The following is a 25591-nucleotide window of genomic DNA, read 5'->3' as shown; positions in this document are numbered from 1 at the left end:
TTATTTTAGTATGTTTGTTCTTACTTGATGCCTGAAGAATTCTTTAGAACGATATTTTATTGAATAAGACATCCTCTATAACCTTTTTCATACCCTCACATAAAATATCCCAGAAGGCGCGGAGTGACGTCACGATAAGCCGCCATCTTGGTTACTGCACATGGTGGTGGTGTGAGGTGTCTTCTCTCTAAACCCGAGCTAAAAACGGTGAGTAGCCTTGTGAAACAAATCAGAGGACTCCAGTGCTAGTAGAATAGTTGGTTGATCATCATGTATATATAAATCCGATTTTGCACCAAGTCGTGGGGTGTGGCGCGGTGTTTTCTGTAGACATATGCTACGACGGTGAGGGTGGGAGGGGGGCAAAACCGATGTGGTGTCTCTGCATATTGGGCAATATCATAGAAAGAAAATAAATGTTCAATTTGTAGCACCACAAAGACGTAACTTAAACTGTCGAACAATAAGGTGCGTTTGCATCGTTCGAAATGTACCAAAAAGCGTTGAAATCGTTAGAAGTTACTTGCTGTTTGTCCTAGTTTTATGGCATTTCTTAGGCTTGTGTTTGATTGAAGCTGTTAACTTGATAAAGTAACCACATGAATGAATGAATGAATGATTTATTTGCACAACAATTGCATCATGTACAGTTGATAACACAAAGAGCTATAAATCATTTCCTTTCACTTTTTGTCAAGTCCAGTCAAATTTTCTTGAATAAAGTATGTATGTGGCAAAAAAAACCCACTAAAATTAAATTGTACTGCTCAACTGTTTTTTTGTCAAAACAAACCTGTGACTGTCTTTTTATTCCGCCGATCGGTACCGTGCTGACATCATTGCAAGTATAATTGATGCCTTCTTGCGTTTCACGTTCGTGGTCACATTGAAACTGAATCACGTGATCCATATGGTGGAACACAGAGATGATGGTAACAACACACATCATAAATCCACCAACCTACTAGTACAGTCAGGCATAATATTTGGGAGCTAATTACGGCATATCAGTTCTTTTTGTACTAGGTTTGTTGTAGCTAGCCTCCGCTGAGGAATGTAATAATTGAGAAAAAGATGTTTGATATTATTAAGAAAACGAGCATGTTGTTAAAAAAAATCAAATACGTTTCCTTCTGGCGAGAGTCTGCAATAACGTCAAACACTGACCTGCTTTTGTGGAAACACGACAATCGGATCTCCACCGCTGTGGTCGCATTAGCCATGTAGTTGTCGCTGATACTTATTTAAGTTCTGAAATTCAAGGGACCGAGAAAAAGTGGGCACCAGGTCTTTACTAATCATAATTTTTTTGGCATGTTTTTTTCCCATTATTTCCAGGCAAGATGTCGTCCCGTTTTTTTGCCACCGGCAGTGACAGCGAGAGTGAATCCTCGTCTGAGTCTGAGGAGCAGACAGTAGTGCAGGCCAAGTCTACTGTCACAACAAAGTCAGTCATTTCTTTGGTCTCAATTATCATAACTGACTCATATCTGCAAAATAAGTCTCTTTATTTAGTCATTTCTATATAATGTCATATTAGTTTAAACAACACTCACAATGTGTAGCAGGGGTTTTTCTAGAAAAATTAAACAAGAGGGAGTACACACAGGCAAGGGAGCGAATTCTACGTACTTATGGAAGAATCAATCGCTGAGGGAATGCTGTATGCTGGGGATGAAGCTAAAATCTGAATTTGACAAGGGGGCGCTGGGCTGAAACAAGAGGGTGCAGCGCCCCTCTTTCGTAATTTAGATGAACCCCTGGTGTAGCAACGTCCATGATGCAAAAATATGATGTTGTGATTTGAGAACTCACTGAAAATCGATGCCAGGGATTTTCTAGACTCGCGAAACTAAGGGGATTATGCACGTTTTTGCGCGGTTTTAAAATGCTTGAAGTATGAAGTAACTATGCAGATGTGCTAAACAGTGTTAGTAAATGTCACTACCATAAAAGTTTTTAATTTTATTTCCATTTTATGGGCACTAATGTTGCTTTGGTTGCCTTAAGCTTTAGTAAGTCACAAAAAGTAACCTTATGAAAATTTCTTCAGAATTTCCAACTAGCCATATTGCAATGTATAAAAACTCAGAGTGAGACAAAAACAGTTAAGTATGTCTGTCTGACAGACATACTTAACTGTTTTTGTCTGCTTTTATCAAGCCAAGGAAGGAAGATGTATGTCTCAGTGTAAATTATTCCAAGTTCTGCTGAAAGTACAGTACTATTAAACAGTAAAGCCAAATGTACATGAAGAAGGTGAACTTATTGTTGATTCATAATGACGTACAATTATTATGGTAACCATGAATAATTTTATCAGAACAGGTTGGTGAGTAATTGAATTATATAGGAAAGTTCTTAATTCATATTAGCAGTGATTGTCAATCACATATTTAACAAGCCTCCGGTAAAATATGTGGTTGTGAATAAAGAACTTTGGTATTCAATCATGGCCGTTGTATGTATACTAAATAGATATATATATATATACATATGTAGAAGGAATGATACATTGTTGGGTCTCTTCTATAGAGTTTTTGCCTTCAGTGATGATGAAGAGGAAACTAAACGAGTTGTGCGGAGTGCCAAGGACAAAAGGTAAAAAGGAAGACATGCTGAAAATACTGCTTACTTCTCTGTAGTTTTTCACCAAACGATAGCTGTAAGACCATCAGATCAATGTATATATGTATATGTATAATGTAGATATGTCATCATTATCAAACAGAAGGAAGATTGTGTATAGCAGTTCCAGCACTCAAAATACTGGGTGCATAATTTTATACACTTTTGTGCACCTAATTTTTGACAGATTTTTTATTTTTTACTTATTTATAATTTTTGACATATTTGTGTACAGTAAAGGTACACTAGCATATTTATGTATAGCATGTTATTTTAAGTGTCAGAAAATATTGTAAAACCTTAGTTGTACAAAAGTAATTAATGTATCAGTTGATTTACATGTAGCTACAAAATTTTGGTTCTTTCTAATTTCACAAAATTTCATGTTGTGCACCCAGATTATCTTTTGGGCCCTGGCTTAGATTTTTAGGTTACATGCAGGCCAAAATTAGCAAGTCAATGACTTTTGATTTCAAACCTTGTTTAAACATGAAGTTGTTCAACATGTCTATCCTAACTTGAGAAACCCGTACCCAACACACCACTACACATGATAATTCTCCTATGAACAGTTGGAGCCACAAGATTAGGGAAAAACATGTTGCCAAAGCTGTCATATAATGGTTGATTATTTGTTTGAACTACAATCATGTACATGTACCTGCGCATCATATGAATGCAATCATACTGGACAGTGTGTAGCCACCGCTGGAGAATTGGAAATATTCATATCCCGCAGTATACATGTAAGCTTCATATTCATAATGAAGAGATCAGTTCAGCACATGTTTATTTCATTTCAGGTTTGAAGAACTCCAAAATGTCATCAAGCAGTTGCGTAACCACAAGAAGATCAAGGATATATCCAAGGTCTTGGAAACCTTTGAAGACCTCACCAAAGCTTTGCAGAAGTCACAAAAAGTTAGTATTTTGTTGTTGGGCAGGGTTGGTAAAGTCCATTGTCCTGATTGGCCGGGGAAAGTGAAAATACTGATTGGGTTAGTGCATATCAGGCTGATCAGGCCAGTGTGATGTTTACATGCCTGTTTGGGTCATGTAGATGAGGGCAGATATTGGTCTGCTAGCCTGGCTTTATTCCTAGCCAGCTCTGGCCTACCAAATGTTGCTTCATAATATGCAAGTGTCATATATATGAGCCGTCCCTGCACGGCACGGCTGAGAATTTTTTTCGTGAAAAATAAAAAGATTTCCTTGCTGCAAGTAAAAATGTACAGTGATATGTCATGGAGATTCTACCGTAAAGAGATTTGAAGGAATGAATAGGGATTTCTTAAAAAATCATTGTATAGAATTGATCAATTGTTTTGATGTCATGCAGGAAAATGTCTAGCTTTGACCAAAGATTGACTCGATTTATTGTTTTTTGTAACAACATTATAGATAATTCCATTTTGTGTCATCTTTTTAAAACTTTTCGACAAAGGAGCAAAAAGTTTTTAAACTTATGTTCACGTTCTAATTTTTTACATGCACAAAACCCCAACCCCTGTACAAGACATACTACCTACAATGTATGAATGCTTGTTAAAAGTCAGGGGTGAAGTCTGCTATCACATGGACAGAGTGCCATGTTGATCATTCAATGTTTCATCGTTTTTTTTCTGTTTCCATGCAGGTGATTGAAAAGGAAGGTGGTGTACCCAGGTTTTATATACGGGCTCTTGTTGAACTGGAGGATTTTATCAATGAGGTACATGACTGTAACATTTTTTCTCTTTAAAGAACCCAATCAAAAACATACTTGTTGCTCAAGAACTTAGCAAACTGGCCCAACAAAATAGTACCATAGTCCAGGGACTTCAGACAGTCTTGAAAAAAACCCTGCATAAGCAGGTAAGTGCAGGTAAATTGGAGCTGTGCAGGTGTGTCAGATGTCCACCTGCACCTAACCTGGTCCATGGGTATGTGTTTGTTCCTAAACTTGCCATTCACAGTTGTATTCTAAATTCCGATGTACGTGTAAAACAGACTTAACTGTCTTAACTTAGGTCTTAAGATTTTAGACGCTGCTTGGAACTCCTTAAAAACATTGTTTTTGATGGAAGATGAGTGGGGCAGTTGAAATTTATCTGTTGCAGGTAATTTTAAATGTTGCCTGCACCTGTGCTACTATTGCTAGTGCTACTGTCACTTAGTTATAGAACAAATACTGCACCAAAAAATACATGTACAGTACAAAATGTTGAGAAAAACTTTTCAAAAGGTCGAAAGAGTCCTGATAATGTTGGATATATTGCTTTATCTTGCAATAATTACCTTTGCCAATAAGGTTATGTTTTCGGAGCCATCTCAGTCAATGCACTGTGCCAAATAGCGTAAGGCATTCACAAAGTGGCGTAGACCCGCTTATATATTGTATAGTGGTACAGTCGTAACTAGAGAGAAAAATATATTAGAAGATTGAAGTATGATTTTGGAGAATCTTTAACCCTCGCTACACCATGCCCCTTTCCACAGACCTGGGAGGACAGGGAGGGACGTAAGAAGCTGAACAAGGTGAACTCCAAGGCCTTGACCACGATGAGACAGAAGCTTCGCAAGTACAACCGTGACTTTGAGGCCAAGATTGCGTCATACCGCGAGAACCCAGACGTGGGGGACGAGCAGGAGGCACCGGAAGACGACAGAGACAAGTCGGACTCGGAGTCTGATGATGATGATGAGGCCGTACAGAAGAAGAAGTCTGCTGTGCCAGCTGATGCCGCACCGGACATGAAGAGCCAGTTTCTGAAGGGTGGCGACAGTGAGGTATGTAGGAACTGTAACTTACATGTACTTGTGTGTAGAGCTGTGTACCTAAACAAATTTTAGGTACAGGTACAGGTACACGGGTTAAGGTACAGGTCCGGACCTGAACCTGTACCTAAACTACTTGTTCGGAAAATGCTAGATTTTCAATAAGGACAAAAGCATGTTTGAACTGGTAAAAACATCATATTTGATTGTGCTAGGTATTATTTTTATGAAAACACAGATGAAAATTTGACCCCAGCCATGCAAATGTGTTTTCTGTGCTTTAGACTAGAGCACTGCCACGGTAATTTCATAGTAATTTTATCTGTCAAAGTGGCCATCCCCTGAGTCAGGTCCAGTACCGATACATCAGGGTCAGGTATTTTGGACCTGTACCTAATTGATTGTACCCGGTACTGTATGGGTACAGTGTACCGGTACACAGCTCTACTTGTGTGGAGTCTTTGTGGGAAAGAATGCAACTTTCATCCTAGTATTGCGTTACTATTTCACCTACAATGATATCATTGCCCGGTGGTAGAGGTGGGTACTACTATAACTGGTACCAAATCTATTTCTGATCCAAGCCCAAGACCAGAACCTGGACCTGATCATAGTAATATACCAACATTTAAAACATAATTTTCGTGGACAGGGAAGGCCCATACTTTTTGGGTTACAGTCCACTGATTTTTTTCTCCTAAATATGAAGGATAAACATAATGCTTTATTTTTGTTTTCTTCAGTATGTTTGCATATGACCAAGCTTTCTTAAAAGCTTACCAAATTGTAATTTTTTCCTGCAATCTCAAAGTGTATGAATTGCAGGGTTGATGGAATCCTGTGCTTTTCACTGTAAAAATGACTTAAGTGTAGACATTTTCAGTGAAATGTGGATTTCTGACAAACCTGTATGATCCTTCCCTCACAGGGCAGCGATGACAGTGACTTGGACTGGCCCTCTGACTCTGACAGCGAATCCTCCGACTCCTCCGAACCAGAGGGTGGATATACCAACATGGCCGCCAAGTTCTTAAAAAAGTAGGGTACTCATGTTTTTTTCTTTACCACTATTGTATGCATGTACAATGAAGATATATTAGTACTAGTATATTGTCCCCATTTTATTAAGTATAGCAACGCATCAAAAAGGTCAAGGTAATTTTCGTCCAACTTAGTGAAACGAGATGCCCTCCCCAGGATTGAACCTGGGTCTCCGGGTTACCAACTAGTGTGAGGCTGTGTCCATTTGAGCAATAGGGACATCCCAGCTAAAGTTAGAGTAAGGGTTATTTTTTGTCAATTCATGTAGTTGTCTTTTTCAAGATTTTCATACTGTCTGCCACCCACAGAACCACCGCAGCGGAGGAAGCAGCGAAAGCCGCCAGGAAACAGGAGAAGAAGGAGCGTAAGGCACGGGAACAGCGCAGGGAGGAGGAGGAGAGAGAGCTGGAGGAGGGGGAGTGGACGGAGGTGCAGAGAGGCGCTCCCATGGCCATGGTGAGTAGTAGGGATGTGTACTGGTGAGTAGTATTGTGAGGAGGAGGAGAGAGAGCTGGAGGAGGGGGAGTGGACGGATGTGCAGAGAGGCGCTCCCATGGCCATGGTGAGTAGTAGGGATGTGTACTGGTGAGTAGTATTGCGAGGAGGAGGAGAGAGAGCTGGAGGAGGGGGAGTGGACGGATGTGCAGAGAGGCGCTCCCATGGCCATGGTGAGTAGTAGGGATGTGTACTGGTGAGTAGTATTGTGAGGAGGAGGAGAGAGAGCTGGAAAAGGGGGAGTGGACGGATGTGCAGAGAGGCGCTCCCATGGCCATGGTGAGTAGTAGGGATGTGTACTGGTGAGTAGTATTGTGAGGAGGAGGAGAGAGAGCTGGAAAAGGGGGAGTGAACGGAGGTGCAGAGAGGCGCTCCCATGGCCATGGTGAGTAGTACGGATGTGTACTGGTGAGTAGTATTGTGAGGAGGAAGAGGAGGAGAGAAAGCTGGAGGAGGGTGAGTGGACGGAGGTGCAGAGAGGCGCTCCCATGGCCATGGTGAGTAGTAGGGATGTGTACTGGTGAGTAGTATTGTGAGGAGGAGGAGAGAGAGCTGGAGGAGGGGGAGTGGACGGATGTGCAGAGAGGCGCTCCCATGGCCATGGTGAGTAGTAGGGATGTGTACTGGTGAGTAGTATTGTGAGGAGGAGGAGAGAGAGCTGGAAAAGGGGGAGTGAACGGAGGTGCAGAGAGGCGCTCCCATGGCCATGGTGAGTAGTACGGATGTGTACTGGTGAGTAGTATTGTGAGGAGGAAGAGGAGGAGAGAAAGCTGGAGGAGGGGGAGTAGACGGAGGTGCAGAGAGGCGCTCCCATGGCCATGGTGAGTAGTAGGGATGTGTACTGGTGAGTAGTATTGTGAGGAGGAGGAGAAGAGAGCTGGAGGAGGGGGAGTGGACGGAGGTGCAGAGGGGCGCTCCCATGGCCATGGTGAGTAGTAGGGATGTGTACTGGTGAGTAGTATTGTGAGGAGGAGGAGAGAGAGCTGGAGGAGGGGGAGTGGACGGATGTGCAGAGAGGCGCTCCCATGGCCATGGTGAGTAGTAGGGATGTGTACTGGTGAGTAGTATTGTGAGGAGGAGGAGAGAGAGCTGGAGGAGGGGGAGTGGACGGATGTGCAGAGAGGCGCTCCCATGGCCATGGTGAGTAGTAGGGATGTGTACTGGTGAGTAGTATTGTGAGGAGGAGGAGAGAGAGCTGGAGGAGGGGGAGTGGACGGATGTGCAGAGAGGCGCTCCCATGGCCATGGTGAGTAGTAGGGATGTGTACTGGTGAGTAGTATTGTGAGGAGGAGGAGAGAGAGCTGGAAAAGGGGGAGTGAACGGAGGTGCAGAGAGGCGCTCCCATGGCCATGGTGAGTAGTAGGGATGTGTACTGGTGAGTAGTATTATGAGGAGGAGGAGAGAGAGCTGGAGGAGGGGGAGTGGATGGATGTGCAGAGAGGCGCTCCCATGGCCATGGTGAGTAGTAGGGATGTGTACTGGTGAGTAGTATTGTGAGGAGGAGGAGAGAGAGCTGGAAAAGGGGGAGTGAACGGAGGTGCAGAGAGGCGCTCCCATGGCCATGGTGAGTAGTACGGATGTGTACTGGTGAGTAGTATTGTGAGGAGGAAGAGGAGGAGAGAAAGCTGGAGGAGGGGGAGTGGACGGAGGTGCAGAGAGGCGCTCCCATGGCCATGGTGAGTAGTAGGGATGTGTACTGGTGAGTAGTATTGTGAGGAGGAGGAGAAGAGAGCTGGAGGAGGGGGAGTGGACGGAGGTGCAGAGGGGCGCTCCCATGGCCATGGTGAGTAGTAGGGATGTGTACTGGTGAGTAGTATTGTGAGGAGGAGGAGAGAGAGCTGGAGGAGGGGGAGTGGACGGATGTGCAGAGAGGCGCTCCCATGGCCATGGTGAGTAGTAGGGATGTGTACTGGTGAGTAGTATTGTGAGGAGGAGGAGAGAGAGCTGGAGGAGGGGGAGTGGACGGATGTGCAGAGAGGCGCTCCCATGGCCATGGTGAGTAGTAGGGATATGTACTGGTGAGTAATATTGTGAGGAGGAGGAAAGAGAGCTGGAAAAGGGGGAGTGAACGGAGGTGCAGAGGGGCGCTCCCATGGCCATGGTGAGTAGTAGGGATGTGTACTGGTGAGTAGTATAGTGAGGAGGAGGAGAAGAGAGCTGGAGGAGGGGGAGTGGACGGATGTGCAGAGGGGCGCTCCCATGGCCATGGTAAGTAGTAGGGATGTGTACTGGTGAGTAGGGATGCGTACCGGTTATAAAGGTCCGGTTATTACCTGAAAAAACGTTTCGGTTCAGGTCAAAAAAACCGAAACCCAGTTTTCCGTTTTTTTCGGTACTGGACCGGTAAAAAAATCTAGCACTCACATTATATCTTTTTCGTTCTAGACCATCTTAAACCTTCCGTAAATCGCAAAACTTGCGCTCGAAAAAGAGGAAAACATTGCCATTCATGGCGGTCATATTATCTGCATGCTGAGGTACAACAAGCAATCTTTCCCGAAAACGATCTTTTCTCCGTGAAAATATCCCAGCACCACCACAAGACAATGTATCAGGTCATGAAATATGTTGTGATTAGTAAAGAATATTCCTATCGCGGTAGATACACCGTTAGATTGTGCAAAACACGATCAAAATTGACGTTCTCGACACCGACCTCGAGGCGCTAGGCGCCATATTTGTTTTGAATTAGCTGCTCTCGCGAGATTTGATATAGGTTACATGCAAGGTCAGCTGACCTAGACAGCGAGACTTCGCGAGACTTCATGACCTTTCACCCACAGCCGCGGGAACTGAAGTGAGAAGACGTGACGAACTGTTTTCGTTGACGCTTGGGCATATAAAGATGTCATCCCGCAGCATAAAACGGAAAGGGCAAAATCTGTCCGGGGCAGGAGAAGCTGGCTATTATTTTTCTGCCACAAATTGGATAAAGATGGCTTGATCGCGGCAATCAGGGATATGTTTCTGCAGTGGGCCTCCCAAAAGGACTGTGATATCCTGTGATATCAGCGGTGCGGGACTTGCTGCTAATGAACTTCTAATGAATACCAGGTGCCTTGATCAGATGAAGGGCATGCCAGAATGTCAAAAGGCCGAGTTCAGAGAGAAATTCAAGTATATATTTTTTTCATTTTTTTTTTTTTTGAATGTGATTTTTTTTAATGTGATTTGTGTTGGACTCCAACTTGACAAAGTCTAATCTCATTTATTGGTTTCCTTTAAAAAGTGATTTTGCCCTGGAAAATATTTTTCCTTTCACAGTCTTGATCAGTCATTATTACTTATTTCGTTCATTTTTAAGAACTTTAATAATTGTACCTTATTCTGATAGAAGAAAGCAACAGACTTAGCATTGTGTTATACTCTCAGGTTAGTGTACAATAACATGATATCAGTCTTGGTCTATGACAAACAGCGTTACACTGGTATAAAAGTACATGTATGTGTATCACAGTGCAATGTAAGAACACTCCAAGTACTAGTAAATAGAAGTTTGGCAATTAATCAGATATGCCATGGGTTCAGGTCGGACCTAATAGGTCCGGACCTGAACCTAAACTTTTAGGTTCAGGTCCGGACCTGAACCTGAAAATGGGTTTAGGTCCGCATCCCTACTGGTGAGTAGTATAGTGAGGAGGAGGAGAAGAGAGCTGGAGGAGGGGGAGTGGACGGAGGTGCAGAGGGGCGCTCCCATGGCCATGGTGAGTAGTAGGGATGTGTACTGGTGAGTAGTATAGTGTGGAGGAGGAGAGAGAGATGGAGGAGGGGGAGTGGACGGATGTGCAGAGAGGCGCTCCCATGGCCATGGTGAGTAGTAGGGATGTGTACTGGTGAGTAGTATTGTGAGGAGGAGGAGAGAGAGCTGGAGGAGGGGGAGTGGACGGAGGTGCAGAGGGGCGCTCCCATGGCCATGGTGAGTAGTAGGGATGTGTACTGGTGAGTAGTATTGTGAGGAGGAAGAGGAGGAGAGAAAGCTGGAGGAGGGGGAGTGGACGGAGGTGCAGAGGGGCGCTCCCATGGCCATGGTGAGTAGTAGGGATGTGTACTGGTGAGTAGTATAGTGAGGAGGAGGAGAAGAGAGCTGGAGGAGGGGGAGTGGACGGAGGTGCAGAGGGGCGCTCCCATGGCCATGGTGAGTAGTAGGGATGTGTACTGGTGAGTAGTATAGTGAGGAGGAGGAGAAGAGAGCTGGAGGAGGGGGAGTGGACGGAGGTGCAGAGGGGCGCTCCCATGGCCATGGTGAGTAGTAGGGATGTGTACTGGTGAGTAGTATAGTGAGGAGGAGGAGAGAGAGCTGGAGGAGGGGGAGTGGACGGATGTGCAGAGAGGCGCTCCCATGGCCATGGTGAGTAGTAGGGATGTGTACTGGTGAGTAGTATAGTGAGGAGGAGGAGAGAGAGATGGAGGAGGGGGAGTGGACGGAGGTGCAGAGGGGCGCTCCCATGGCCATGGTGAGTAGTAGGGATGTGTACTGGTGAGTAGTATTGTGAGGAGGAAGAGGAGGAGAGAAAGCTGGAGGAGGGGGAGTGGACGGAGGTGCAGAGGGGCGCTCCCATGGCCATGGTGAGTAGTAGGGATGTGTACTGGTGAGTAGTATAGTGAGGAGGAGGAGAAGAGAGCTGGAGGAGGGGGAGTGGACGGAGGTGCAGAGGGGCGCTCCCATGGCCATGGTGAGTAGTAGGGATGTGTACTGGTGAGTAGTATAGTGAGGAGGAGGAGAAGAGAGCTGGAGGAGGGGGAGTGGACGGAGGTGCAGAGGGGCGCTCCCATGGCCATGGTGAGTAGTAGGGATGTGTACTGGTGAGTAGTATAGTGAGGAGGAGGAGAGAGAGCTGGAGGAGGGGGAGTGGACGGATGTGCAGAGAGGCGCTCCCATGGCCATGGTGAGTAGTAGGGATGTGTACTGGTGAGTAGTATAGTGAGGAGGAGGAGAGAGAGATGGAGGAGGGGGAGTGGACGGATGTGCAGAGGGGCGCTCCCATGGCCATGGTGAGTAGTAGGGATGTGTACTGGTGAGTAGTATAGTGAGGAGGAGGAGAAGAGAGCTGGAGGAGGGGGAGTGGACGGAGGTGCAGAGGGGCGCTCCCATGGCCATGGTGAGTAGTACGGATGTGTACTGGTGAGTAGTATAGTGAGGAGGAGGAGGAGAGAGAGCTGGAAAAGGGGGAGTGAACGGAGGTGCAGAGAGGCGCTCCCATGGCCATGGTGAGTAGTAGGGATGCGTACTGGTGAGTAGTATAGTGAGGAGGAGGAGAAGAGAGCTGGAGGAGGGGGAGTGGACGGAGGTGCAGAGGGGCGCTCCCATGGCCATGGTGAGTAGTACGGATGTGTACTGGTGAGTAGTATAGTGAGGAGGAGGAGGAGAGAGAGCTGGAAAAGGGGGAGTGGACGGATGTGCAGAGAGGCGCTCCCATGGCCATGGTGAGTAGTACGGATGTAAAGACTCCAATAACAAAGACTCCAATAACTAAAGACGAAAGACTCCAATAACACAAGTTCTGAAGTTAGTTCTCCAGATATGCTTTTTAAACTTCAATTGTACTGAACCACTGATTGTACATGTGTTTCTGAAATGAGTAATATACCTGTAGACATTGCAGCATTGTTATATATCCTCAGTAGTGGTGCCTTTTTTGTTTGTGGGACTGGAAGTCTTACAGAGCAGCAAGGGTAAGGGTGTGAAGTCTGCCATCCCTGATTGCGTTGCTTATTTATGTGTTTTAGGAGAAGCCAAAAATGTTTGCGAAGGGGACAGAGATCAACCATGCTGTGGTCCTGAAGAAACTGAACGAGATCCTAGCGGCTCGCGGGAAGAAGGGCACCGACCGCTCCGAGCAGATTATGCTACTCGGGGTATGTACATGTAGTAGAACAGTAGATGCAGAATCTGTTAGCTTCTTACTTTTAGCTCATCAGGGCATACCGATTTGACTACATGGAAGACTTCCGACAACTTATGGAAGGTTACCCTAAAAAAAAGTTGCCTTCATTATGAGACCTAAGTGGTGGGGAAGATTTTCAAATGACTGAACTTAAAGAACAAAGTAGTATCCCAAACAACATAACTTCTTTATTTTTTTTATTTATTACTTCTTTTTCTTGTAAGATTTCGGAAAACTTTGCTCACGGCTCACAATACATGATGTACAGGGAGTAAGTGGAGGAAATTAGTAAGTTTTATTATTATCGGAAAAAAGGCTTTGTACATGTGTTGTATGACATTAGTTCCCATTTTCCCCATATTTTTTTCAATCTACGGCATACATTTTGCTCATTTTGCAGGTTCTTTTTCAAGTATTTTTTTTTTGAAACAGACGAAGACTGATGTAAGCGTGGATATCGATGTATCATGACATCCATATAACTAAGATAGCCTAGCCTTTTCATGACAATGAAGTATTAAGTAGGAATTCTACCAAGGCAAGACTTTTGAGTTTCCCAAAATTTGTCATGATAGACTTCCCATGACCTCACATGTGTCCAACGTAACAGCAGTATGATATGTTTTATTTGTCTTCTTTGTTTTCTAGGAGCTGCGGAGAATTTCGGAAGAAAACAACCTTGGTCTGGGGATGACAGTGAAAATTCTGTTCAACATCGTAGCGTCCATCTTCGACTATAACCCCAACATTGCCACCTGCATGAAGGACGAGATGTGGGCAAAGTCAGTAGAAAAAACACTTTGTTTAGTTGTAATACAAAAAAATCAATGATTTCTGTGTTTTCTTTGTTTATTGAGAATTAACTGTATTTTATGGGGTGATAATGTGTGTGGGTAACAAGAGTACATGTAGCTTGCTCCCAGGCATTCATAAAATCAAAACTTGTATTTTTATCTTGCAAAATTGCAAGTTCATATAATCTTTACTTGCAGATCTTGAAAATCGCTTTCAAATTGCAAGTTGCTTAGTTGTATTTCGAACCATGAATTTTACATAGTTAAGACCCTCTGCTAAGCAACCAGATGTCTTACCCAACAAACAACCATTTTTCAGTTCCGAGGGGGCATTTATATCACTCAACAACCAAAAAATTATCAACAGCACCCAGCCCAGGTGCTCACCTGGTAACCATCTGACAGGCTGACTAAGTGGTGTTTCCCAGCTCCAGTCCTAGGAAGCAATGGCTTTTTCTTGTCATTCTATGTCAGTTGGCAAGTGTTACTCTAAATCTCTAACGTCTCGTATCAGCCACTGTCTCGTAACAGCCACCGTCTCGTATCAGCCATACGGTGATTTACACCATTTACCCCGGACGGGAGACCTGGCGCATCCCCGTCTTGTATGACAGCCAACGAAAGGGTATGTCACCCCGTAAAAAGATAAGGATGGTATAACCCCAATATAGCGAAAGCATGTCGACTCATGACTCTAACCTAATCTAAGGACAAAAATTTTGTTACCCAGGATATCTATTTTAAATTTTACCTCTAATCCCTTTACTGAGTGTTACTGTTCCTTGCTACCCCAAACAGATGCATCACCTACATCACAGAGACGATGGACATACTGATCGACAACACCAACATCTTTGTGGGAGCAAACGTGCTGGAGGAGTCTGAGGCAATCGAGGTGGGTTCACAGTATACTTCATGTCAGTAATTGCTGCCCAATTCAGCCACTGTTATATGTAGATCTGATAAACAACATGCTTTTGTCTTATCAACTTCTCTAAAAAGAGCCTTCTCATCAGATGAGATAAAAAGCCACAGTAATTACTGGCAGTACTAGTACTAGTGTGATAGGAGCGCAACTTTCTCAGCAATATGGAGGTTCTTGGATTTTACTAAGACCAATGCTTTTGACACTATGTTCCTGTCAATACAAAGTTTTTGGCCTATTGACAGGATATGATGAGAATTTGTTTGGCACTATTGACTGGATGTTCAATACAGTTTTTTGCACTATATTGAATGGATGTTCCTGTCGATAGGATTTTTTCGACATTGTTGACAGGATGATCCTTTGATAAGGCTTGTGAACTGTCCTCATGATCCTGTCAACTGTAATCCTAACCCTGAAGATAATCCTGTAAAATCTTTCAAAAGTTAGACAAGACTTCATTTTTGCCCTTTAAACGTTTACAAAATGACATTCAAGACAAAATTAGGGAAGCAAGTACTAAGTAACTTTCTTGACTCAAAAAAGGTTTCAGTATGTCACATTTAGGAAGATTATCATAGGTTTATTTGTGTGCCCATACATGCAACATGTACCTGACATGAAGACATTATCTGTATGTAACTTTTTATTTAGTGGATATATATATACCTCAGAAAGAGACAGATATGTTAAGTCTCTGACATGTGTGGTTTTGTGTTGACCAGGCTGAACCATTCCGTGTGCGGGGATGTATCCTGTCTGTGATGGAGAGAGCTGATGAGGAGTTCATCAAAATGCTGCAGGCTTGTGATGCCCACTCTACAGAATATGTGGAGAGGTGAGGAGTAGTAGAACAGCAGTGTGTGTCTCTGTGTGGAAGTGTCTGTGAATAAGTGTGTGTTTAAGTGTCTGTGAATAAGTGGTTGTGTGTGGTTATGTGTGTGTATAAGTGTGTGCATGTGTGTTTGTGTGTGTCTGTAACTTGTGTGTGTGTGAGCGTGTGTGTGAGCGTGTGTGTTTGTACATGTCTGTGCATGTTCACTTGCGGAGACTGGTATCACCTCATTGAATATGAACTGAACTAAACTGTTCATATGTGCATATGTACATGTTTGTGTGTCCATGTGAGTGTGTGTGTGTGTCCATGTCTGTGTGTTCATGTGTGTGTGTATCCATGTGTATGTACATGTATGTGTGTGTGTTTGTATCACATGTGTTTCTGTGTGTGTGTGTGTGTGCACAAGAGTGTGTGTGTACAATGAAATTGTCTTGCTGTATCTACATGTACACCTACATTAATTTTTTTTTACAATGTAATTACATGTACATATGTTACAAGTTCTGTTTGTGCTGTTTCAATGCTCAGCTGTAACCTTGAAGAATGATTATTGCAATGACATTTCCTTCATTTGCCCTTCTGCCAGGCTGAAGGATGAGAAGAAGATTGAAGTGCTTGTTGTGCGTCTACAGAAGTACCTTGAAGAACGGGGTACATCTCAAGAAATCTGTAGGGTCTACCTGCGCAGGATCGAACACGTGTACTACAAGGTAACTATCTTCCTCTACAGGTAACGTTCAATATTACCAGGTCCTGCCACTGACAAATTTGGCCTGCACCACTCAATTTACTCCCTTTTTACTCCAACAAAAGTTGGACCTGGCAGTATAGTAGATGTTCTCATCTGTGTAGCAGCTGTAAGGTACTGTTGATGCAATTAAGTGTGCATTGATGTAATTTTGTTGTAGGAAAAAAATGAAGTGGTTTCCGTGTTTGTGCTTGAAACAAGGTGGTAAGCAGGAAGAAGACAGAAATGTACATTTTCCCTCTGCAGTATGACTACAAATATTACAAGTCTATCTGTAGACATGACTGTAAGTTGTAGATGTACAGTTGTTGACTACATTTTCCCTCTACAGTATGACTACGAACATTACAAGTCTATCTGTAGACATGACTGTAAGTTGTAGATGTACAGTTGATGACTACATTTTCCCTCTACAGTATGACTACAAATATTACAAGTCTATCTGTAGACATGACTGTAAGTTGTAGATGTACAGTTGTTGACTACATTTTCCCTCTACAGTATGACTACGAACATTACAAGTCTATCTGTAGACATGACTGTAAGTTGTAGATGTACAGTTGATGACTACATTTTCCCTCTGCAGTATGACTGCGAACATTACAAGTCTATCTGTAGACATGACTGTAAGTTGTAGATGTACAGTTGATGACTACATTTTCCCTCTACAGTATGACTACGAACATTACAAGTCTATCTATAGACATGACTGTAAGTTGTAGATGTACAGTTGTTGACTACATTTTCCCTCTGCAGTATGACTGCGAACATTACAAGTCTATCTGTAGACATGACTGTAAGTTGTAGATGTACAGTTGATGACTACATTTTCCCTCTACAGTATGACTACAAACATTACAAGTCTATCTGTAGACATGACTGTAAGTTGTAGATGTACAGTTGATGACTACATTTTCCCTCTGTAGTATGACTACGAACATTACAAGTCTATCTGTAGACATGACTGTAAGTTGTAGATGTACAGTTGATGACTGTACATTTTCCCTCTGCAGTATGACTACGAACATTACAAGTCTATCTGTAGACATGACTGTAAGTTGTAGATGTACAGTTGATGACTACATTTTCCCTCTGCAGTATGACTACGAACATTACAAGTCTATCTGTAGACATGACTGTAAGTTGTAGATGTACAGTTGATGACTACATTTTCCCTCTGCAGTATGACTACGAACATTACAAGTCTATCTGTAGACATGACTGTAAGTTGTAGATGTACAGTTGATGACTACATTTTCCCTCTGCAGTATGACTACGAACATTACAAGTCTATCTGTAGACATGACTGTAAGTTGTAGATGTACAGTTGATGACTACATTTTCCCTCTGCAGTATGACTACAAACATTACAAGTCTATCTATAGACATGACTGTAAGTTGTAGATGTACAGTTGATGACTGTACATTTTCCCTCTGCAGTATGACTACGAACATTACAAGACTGCAGACCTGATCAGGAAGACAGTGGAGCAGAAGGAGGAAGAAGCGAAAGATGGGGAGGTGGAAGCGAAGGATGGGAAGGTAGAACGGAAGGATGAGGAGGTGGAAGGGAAGGATGGGGAGGTGGAAGGGAAGGACAGAGAGGTGACTCCCCAGGAAAAGGGTGGGGAGGAAGCCAAGGACATGGTTGAGGAACAGAAGGTATGTGATTGTGAATTGGTATCAACACTTTGCCGTGAGGGAGCCTATAGTGACAGACGGTCATCAAAACGTCAGCTTGAATAAAACACTTGATTGTGCACAAAGAACAGTGTTATCCACTCATCTTTGTTGTATAAAAATCTGTCTCAAAATAATATTCTGTTGGGCCACACCGCTTGATACATACAACTTCCCATGTTAAGTGGAAAGCCCGAAGCACATTTAAGAACCCAGCACAGTTGTGGAAAGAGATGGTACTACATATGTACAAAACATGTATGCCTCGCTGTGCTCTGGCCAAAAGCTACCATTCGGTCATTACCTGGTTAAACAAAGGACGAGGATCTTTTTCTGCTGGTTAGTTTCCAAACCTTTCTTCTGACAATTTACAAGTACGTCACCTCTTGGTCTGTATTTTACAGCAGAAAGAGAAGACTGCAGTCATAATGGATAAGTTGTGCAAGTACATCTACGCCAAGGACACCACTGACCGCATCCGCACGCGAGCCATCCTGTGCCACATCTACCACCACGCCCTCCACGGGCGCTGGTACGAGGCCAGGGACCTGATGTTGATGTCACATCTACAGGACACCATCCAACACTCCGACGTGCCAACTCAGGTTAGTCACTGGGATGTGCCTAGTAAGCATTCCCACCAATAGTATGAAAACACCACTAAGCGTTATGCCAGAACAGAAAAAGAAGTCAGTCTTTTTATTCAAACCGGCCAACAGCAGTCTTGAGTCACGTGACAATGTGGGATATACAAGATGGGAAGGTCATGTGACGTGCTGAAATGAAGCAAAAACTCACCGGCCATTAAATACAATGTACGTCTTGGTGATGGTATACACCTGTTAAAGTCAAAATATTGTGGGTAGAAACAAATAGAAACATAAAACAGACATCAATGATGCACAGTGTTCTTCTTCATTTAGCCATGCTTATGATAATTAATTACATAACTGTTTAACCAATAGGATTGTGATTAGTATCCACAGTCTGGCTATAGATGTTTAGTAATGTTAATAAAGAATTTGGTAGTAGGATATGAAACAATCTGTCCTGAAGTTAACTTTGCTGTGATATTTCCCTACAGATTCTGTACAACCGCACCATGGTTCAGCTGGGTCTGTGTGCGTTTCGCTACGGGAACATCAAAGATGCTCACAACGCCTTGTTAGATATTCAGTCTGGAGGGAGAGCAAAGGAGCTCCTAGCACAGGTAAAGTACAGGGCACCGCACATTTTGGTGTGTCAAAGAGCAATGTATGATTTAAGATGGGCAACATACTGTAAATACATTTGTAGAGATTTGATTTCGTGTTGAGAGAATCTGGCATGGTCACAATGTGTTTGCGAATATGACAACTCATTTCATTGCACCACTACCTGACCCCCTCCCTCCCCTTCCCAACACAGGGTCTCCTCATGCAGCGCAATGTTGAACGTGATCCCGAGCGGGAGAAGATTGAAAAGCGACGACAGATGCCCTTCCACATGCACATCAACCTGGAGCTGCTGGAGTGTGTGTACCTGGTGTCAGCCATGCTGCTGGAGATCCCTTACATGGCAGGTGGGCTAGAGCACCTGTCAATCATATCACCTGTAACCAATCAGCTGCCAGTACATGTAATCTCCTCCTCTCAGTTTTCAAGCACCTGTCAATCATGTCAGCTGCAATCCATCAGCGGCCAGTACAAGTAATCTCTCAGTGAAGTTTTAGCCAATCAGCATCAGACAGGAACAAATCAAATTTTAAACATCATTCCAGTACACCAATCAGTAATCTCCTCTCAATGAAATTTCAGCTAATCAACATCTGACAAGAAGTAATGAAATTTCTATCATCATTCCAGTCTTAAACTATCAGGATTGAATATTATGAGCATAGATGCATTTACATTGTGGTACATGTACCTCTGGTCCAGGAAAGTCCCAGAAATGCATGACTATTTCTTTACTGTAGGACCTGGTACTCTGATAGAGGGGGAACGACAAGATTAGACTGGAGTCTTTCTTTTGTGACTTGGAAAACAATTTTTTAAAGAAGCATACATACATTTGTAGAAACAGCAAAGCACACTGCTCCTATGGAAAATATTAGTTATGAAGGCAGATTCCTGATATCCCCTGAGGCTTGTGTCCTCCTCTTAAGGTGATATCTTCTCAGATGGGACGTAAAGCTAGAGGTCCCGTGTTTGAAGAGAGCCACACCTTGAGCCTTCAAACACCCACCACACTTATGAACAAGATGTTTAAGTTGAAGTTTGCTTTTTTAAGGTTTATCTCATTTCCACCCTGGTATGTCTATGTTCCAATGGCCGGTGCAATGGCCTAGAGGGTAGAGTGTTCGCCTTGCACACGGTAGGTCGTGATTTCAATCCCCAGCCAGGTCATACCAAAGACTCTAAAAATGGTACATACTGCTTTCTCTGCTTAGCACTCAGCATTTGGGAAAGAGTATGGAAGTTAAACACACATCACTACCAGCGGACCAGCCCCCTGCTGTAGTTACTTGCACAAATGTGTGGCCCAAGGGCTACAGAAATGGATATGGGGGCCACCCCTATGCGTCTTATCAAGAGGTCTGGGATACTTTAACTAACTTATGTCTATGTTCCAGCCCATGAGTTCGACGCCCGGCGCAGAATGATCAGCAAGAGTTTCCATCACCAGCTGAGGGTCAGTGAGAGACAGCCTCTGGTTGGTCAGTACCTTCCACTTTATTACATGCAGTTAATTGTGGCATCATTTTGCATAGAGGTTAGGGCCCCAAACCCTAACACGGTCCCTATTTATCCCCTCGGGAAAGACACTTCATAGGTATTTATCACTTATTGTGGTAGGGAATTTTCTTGAACAGCCTTTGTAACCCGTGTTTCTGTTGGTACTACTAAGTATGATGTGTCTAACTTTTATTTGGCATGTAAGTCTTGTTGTGTCTTAACTATTGAGTAATTATATTCATATGTACATGTTGCTGCCATTTTTCTCGGAAACGTGAGATTGTGAGATTGAAAAAAAAAAAGACAAATCTGATGAAGAATCAATGAATAATTATATTGATAATGTACATGTAAACAGACAGATTTGATAGAATGTGGTTCTGTTTTTCAAAAGATTTGTCAGTTTTATCAGTATGCACATGACTTGTATGTTTTACATAAAATGCTTGGTATCAGAAATATTTATGAACTTATTGAATTCATGATATTTTTGATACGAAGGCACCACTGCAGAAGTCACTGTTAAACATGTTGAGTTTCTATTTGTAGGACCTCCTGAGAGTATGCGTGAACATGTGGTGGCCGCCTCCAAGGCTATGAAGATAGGAGACTGGCGCGCCTGTAGAGACTTCATCATTAATGAAAAAATGAACGGAAAGGTAAGCTACCTATGGCATGACATCGCTCAATGTAGAAATATGCTTATTTGAGGTTAAGGTACATGTATCTCATGCAGAGAACCTGCACTCGCAAGATTATTTTAAGTTATTTAGAGAACACTGATTTCAATACTCGTACAATGTTTTCTTCTTTTTGGTATTGACGATTCATCTTTGTGGTAGAAATGACTCATTTTTATTCACAACATGTATTAAGCAGTATTACTTTAAATGCATTTAAGTTTGCATTTTTTTTATTTTGTGCTAAGGCGAAAATGGAGTGTTCACGGTGGTTTTACGTTGGCGGCAGCGCTATAGTTACATACATTGTACTGCTACAGTATTGGACAAAAATGTTTGCGGTGGCTTTAAGTTCGCGTTGAAATGGTCGCCGGGAAAACCGCAAACACAAAACCACCGCAAACATTTCTGCATTTACAGTATATACTTGCCTATACGTTTATCTTTATTCAGTACAGTTAAATTGAGCTTCAGTATTTTGGACCTATGCATTAAAGATTTTTCTGGTATCATATGGCATGCAGTTACTGTAGAAGTCAGTAATTTCAACTGTATTAAACATTTTTCATGCTTCAAAAAGCGACCTACGGGCCATTATCCTGTACCATCATTTGCAAATGTACAAAGCAGTAAAAAAGAAGTTTCCTGTACTCAGTATAACACTTTTATCTAGTCAAGATAACAACTGGAGTTGCTCGAGTAACTGGTGGTCACCGAAACGTTGGCTGTTGATTGTGTATAACATTAGGTACTGGTTGTGAATAAAGAGCCTTGTTTTTCAGCAATTCTCCAACCTGATTAGATTATTCAGGGAAGGTCTCTCATTGGTTGAGTAAACCATGACTGTTTCCATAGGTGTGGGATCTGTTCCCGGAGGCGGAGAAGGTTCGTGACCTCATCAGCAGGAAGATCCAGGAAGAGAGCCTGCGCACCTATCTCTTCACCTACAGTGCTATTTATGACTCTCTCTGGTAAGGAGTGGTAGAACAGTCCTCTCCTTTATAGTTTTTCATACAAAAAATGTACTTGACAGTTTTAAGGGACTTGAACTAGTTCATTGTCTTGATTGTCCCGGGTGAGTGAAAGCGCTGATATTAATTTTATCTACTCGCGCCTCTTCTAGCTCGGATATTTATTTATGTATTTCGATTAACCACATTTTGTGGAAGGATTGACATAACAGGTGAACTATCACCTTTTTGTGTCCTCCTGTACTTGAACAGTCAGGCTAGTGCAATTTTTGGACACCCTACACAAATAAGAGATTGCACATCCCAGTGTAGCGAATCTACTGATCATTTCCCTTAGGTACAGGTAAAGCAGTCATCCTCAATTGAGGTGAAGCATGATGCTTTTTCAAGAAGGTAGTGGTAGTGCAATGCAGCTTCGCTACGGCTCGCGTTTTTGGCCAAGCACACCGGGTCACCCCTACTCTTCTCGATAAGTGTGTTGGGTTTTTTACATGCAGAGGTTTGAGGCTTATGCCTGAACCTCCCTCATACACGGGGCCGCCGGCTTTATGTCACCATCCAAAATAACGAATGCAATCCCTTACAACATGTCCAAGCTGGAGTCGACTCATTTCCCTTACAAATATTATATCGATGCCTATCAAAAGTATGATCATTTGTCAGAAAATGCATTTTAACATGTACAGCAACCCAAGTGTGTCTCTCTTGAAGCTACCTCACTTCTGGCCAATACCCTCATTGAGATATCTGCCTTAAGATTGCCTAGATAACACTTTAAGTTGCTTTTTTCTTGACAAATAGAAGAAGAGTTGCTAGTAAAATGCATAGAAATATTTCATTTAGATTTCAGGCCTGTAAAAAGTAAGCTCGTGCAATTATTAGATATTTTATGTACTTGCCCAATAAGGCCAGTGATTTTTAAAAAACTTGTCCAACCCTGAATAAGAAAGTTAATGACTCAAGTATTTGGAATGTGTATGCTAGTTGAAATCGTTCCTCCATGTTTTAAGATGTTGGCTGTGTTCCTTGTTGCAGTTTGGTAACCCTGGCTGAGATGTTTGAGCTGGACGGACCTGTAGTTCACAGTATCATCAGCAAAATGATCATCAATGAGGAGCTAGCTGTGAGTACATATAGAATTTTATGTCATACACGGGCCGCGAAAACTTTCAAGAAGGGTGTTCCGCACCGTGTGATAATTTTCCGTATCACACAGGGTTCTGCTTGTTTCACACAGGCTTCCATAGAATATTTAGAATGTACTTCGAGTGCGCCGGTTGCACCGCTGTTGAAAATTTGAATACCGGATACAGAGGTTGGAATCAATGTTGTTAGGATTTTTTTTTTTGGGAACACAAAACTCTCAACTTCTGGCGCATTTTACATTGAAATGTGTTCTTTTTCGGGTGGGTATGACATAGATAAAATACAACACGGTGTATTCTGCATCACCCTCGGTCCCAGCCCTCCCGTCGGCCGAATCAGCATGGTGTTTTGCATACATGTATCACCTTAAGTGCCGTTCCGACCGCAAACGACCCGAAGGAGGGCGATACAAAATTATACACTGAGAAAACACACATTTCATTGCAAAATGCATCAGATAGTTGAGAAAAATTGGTGTCTTCAACAGTTCAACCTAAAAGCTGAAACAACAGCAATTCAAATGTCCAAATCCGGCATTCCTATTTTCGACAGTGGGTACTGGCACTTGTTGATACATGTAGGTGGGATAATTCCTTTTTATCCAATCACATTTAGGATTGTGATCACAAGCAGTACTCTTTCCGGTACAAAGGCTGCAAAGTTATTGTTTGGTAAAACAAGTTCTATCAGTTCAGTCTTTTGTTCAACCTTTCTGATCACTCAGATTTCATTAAAATGAAGTTAACTTTTTTCCCAACTTTTTTTCCACACTCTTGTCATGTTATCCGTATAATCAAATCACTATGGCCTTCTCAACCCGTAGTGTGTGTGTGTAAGTGATACCATACATGTACCTCCTGCAGGCATCCTGGGATGAACCGACCCAGACGGTGGTCATGCACCGGTCCGAGCCGACCCGCCTACAGAACCTGGCCCTGCAGCTGTCCGACAAACTGGCCAACCTCGTGGACAACAACGAACGTATCCTGGAGGTCAAGCAGGGCACGTCCGCCTTCTACACCAGACAGGGCGAGGGCCGCTTCGGCCGTCAAGGGAAAGAGCGCCATCATCAAGGGAAAGAGCGCCACCAAGGTAAGGGTAAGATCACCGCTCTTTTTTTTAACGGAATTTATGGCATACACATACAAATTTTGAAAAATTCATAGAATCCACTACTTAGAAACATAAATTTTACGGAATTCATAAAATTCGTATGGGGGCATACACGTGTTTGTAAACTAATATTGTTGTTGGCACAGTGGTGCAGGATCCCAGAACTCAGAAATTGTGGATTTGCTTAGAATACTTGCCGATTCCCGCAGAAAGTTGTAGCCTTGTTTCCCTAAGTTCATTGGTCGGCAGCTCTAATCTGATTTCTGATCCCCGCTTCCTTTTTTTTCTTATTTGAGAGAATGGAAAGTATATGTGTCATTTGGGATATGAATAAACCCCAAAAATGCTTGTTGGAGAAGGTTTTATTTTTTCTTTTTCCACTCTTTGAAATGCACTTAAGTTTCACGAATATGTTGTTTGAAACATGTAAGGGAAGCTAAACTTAAGATTGGAAATTCTACTTTACTATGCTAAATACGCTCCCCTTTAACCAGTCTGGTACATGTATGTTAAATTTGCAGATCCTGTGGTAACATTTAGATCTCTCAAAGGATGTCTGTTTATTTTGGTTTTACTGACTGCAATTTCCTGCAAAAATCTGAAAACCAAGAAATAAAGATAGTGTGGCCGTCTTGTCTCCTTCCTTATGAACCGTGTCCATGTGTCAGTTTTGTAAGACAGTGTTCCACTGATGTGTTGATGCAGGTCAGTCAGGGTACCACCAACAACAGGGTCGTGGGTACCAGGGACAGAGGCGGGACCGAGGAGACAGGGACAGGGACCACAACAAGGGCTACCAGAATAAGGGCTACAACAGATGGTAGTCATCAGTACTTCCTCAACTACCTGATTCTTCAAGTGTTTATGTCACCAATGACACTTAAACACAACAGTTCCCGATTACAAGCACAGGATTACACTTCAACAACCACGTCTGCCGCTGAAGTAGATATCTCAGTCCAACATATGTAAATCTCAAATTACAAGAACTACGGTTCGAGATAAAATAGCATGTCATGTCTGTATGGCAATTTGGATTGTGTGTTGCTTAACAGTAACAGTTCTTTAAATGGAATTTACCTACTATACTTATGTCATCGTAGACAATACCATGTGTATGCTAACTGGTCTCCAAGTTTGTATCATCTTGGTAGTAATAAAAAGAGAGAACAATTA

At 42.9% G+C, this 25591-nt stretch overlaps 1 protein-coding gene across 3 annotated transcripts; it reads left to right on the top strand.

Moving 5' to 3' along the window:
* Positions 1-76: 76 nt before the first annotated feature.
* On the top strand, positions 77-25591 carry LOC136420810 (eukaryotic translation initiation factor 3 subunit C-like). Of its 3 annotated transcripts, none has more exons than XM_066407928.1 (23): positions 77-207; positions 1339-1447; positions 2536-2601; positions 3432-3549; positions 4265-4339; positions 5107-5397; positions 6314-6423; positions 6735-6882; positions 12649-12777; positions 13455-13588; positions 14399-14495; positions 15251-15363; positions 15950-16073; positions 17552-17773; positions 18199-18396; positions 18876-19001; positions 19199-19352; positions 20403-20486; positions 21055-21164; positions 22041-22156; positions 23192-23279; positions 24166-24400; positions 25121-25591. In XM_066407928.1, exons 2-23 carry the CDS (start codon positions 1344-1346, stop codon positions 25237-25239), a joined length of 2961 nt encoding a protein of 986 aa, XP_066264025.1. In that variant the 5' UTR covers positions 77-207; positions 1339-1343; the 3' UTR covers positions 25240-25591. The 3 variants fall into 3 exon arrangements, with proteins under 3 accessions (XP_066264025.1, XP_066264030.1, XP_066264018.1); XM_066407933.1 differs by having other exon boundaries at positions 18196-18396; positions 24166-24394; XM_066407921.1 differs by having other exon boundaries at positions 18196-18396.

Source organism: Branchiostoma lanceolatum, chromosome 1, assembly GCF_035083965.1.
Source record: "Branchiostoma lanceolatum isolate klBraLanc5 chromosome 1, klBraLanc5.hap2, whole genome shotgun sequence".
In the NCBI taxonomy this organism is placed as follows: domain Eukaryota; kingdom Metazoa; phylum Chordata; class Leptocardii; order Amphioxiformes; family Branchiostomatidae; genus Branchiostoma; species Branchiostoma lanceolatum.
The sequence above is the reverse complement of the archived record's forward strand: the minus strand, read 5'-3'. Positions and strand labels throughout refer to the sequence as shown.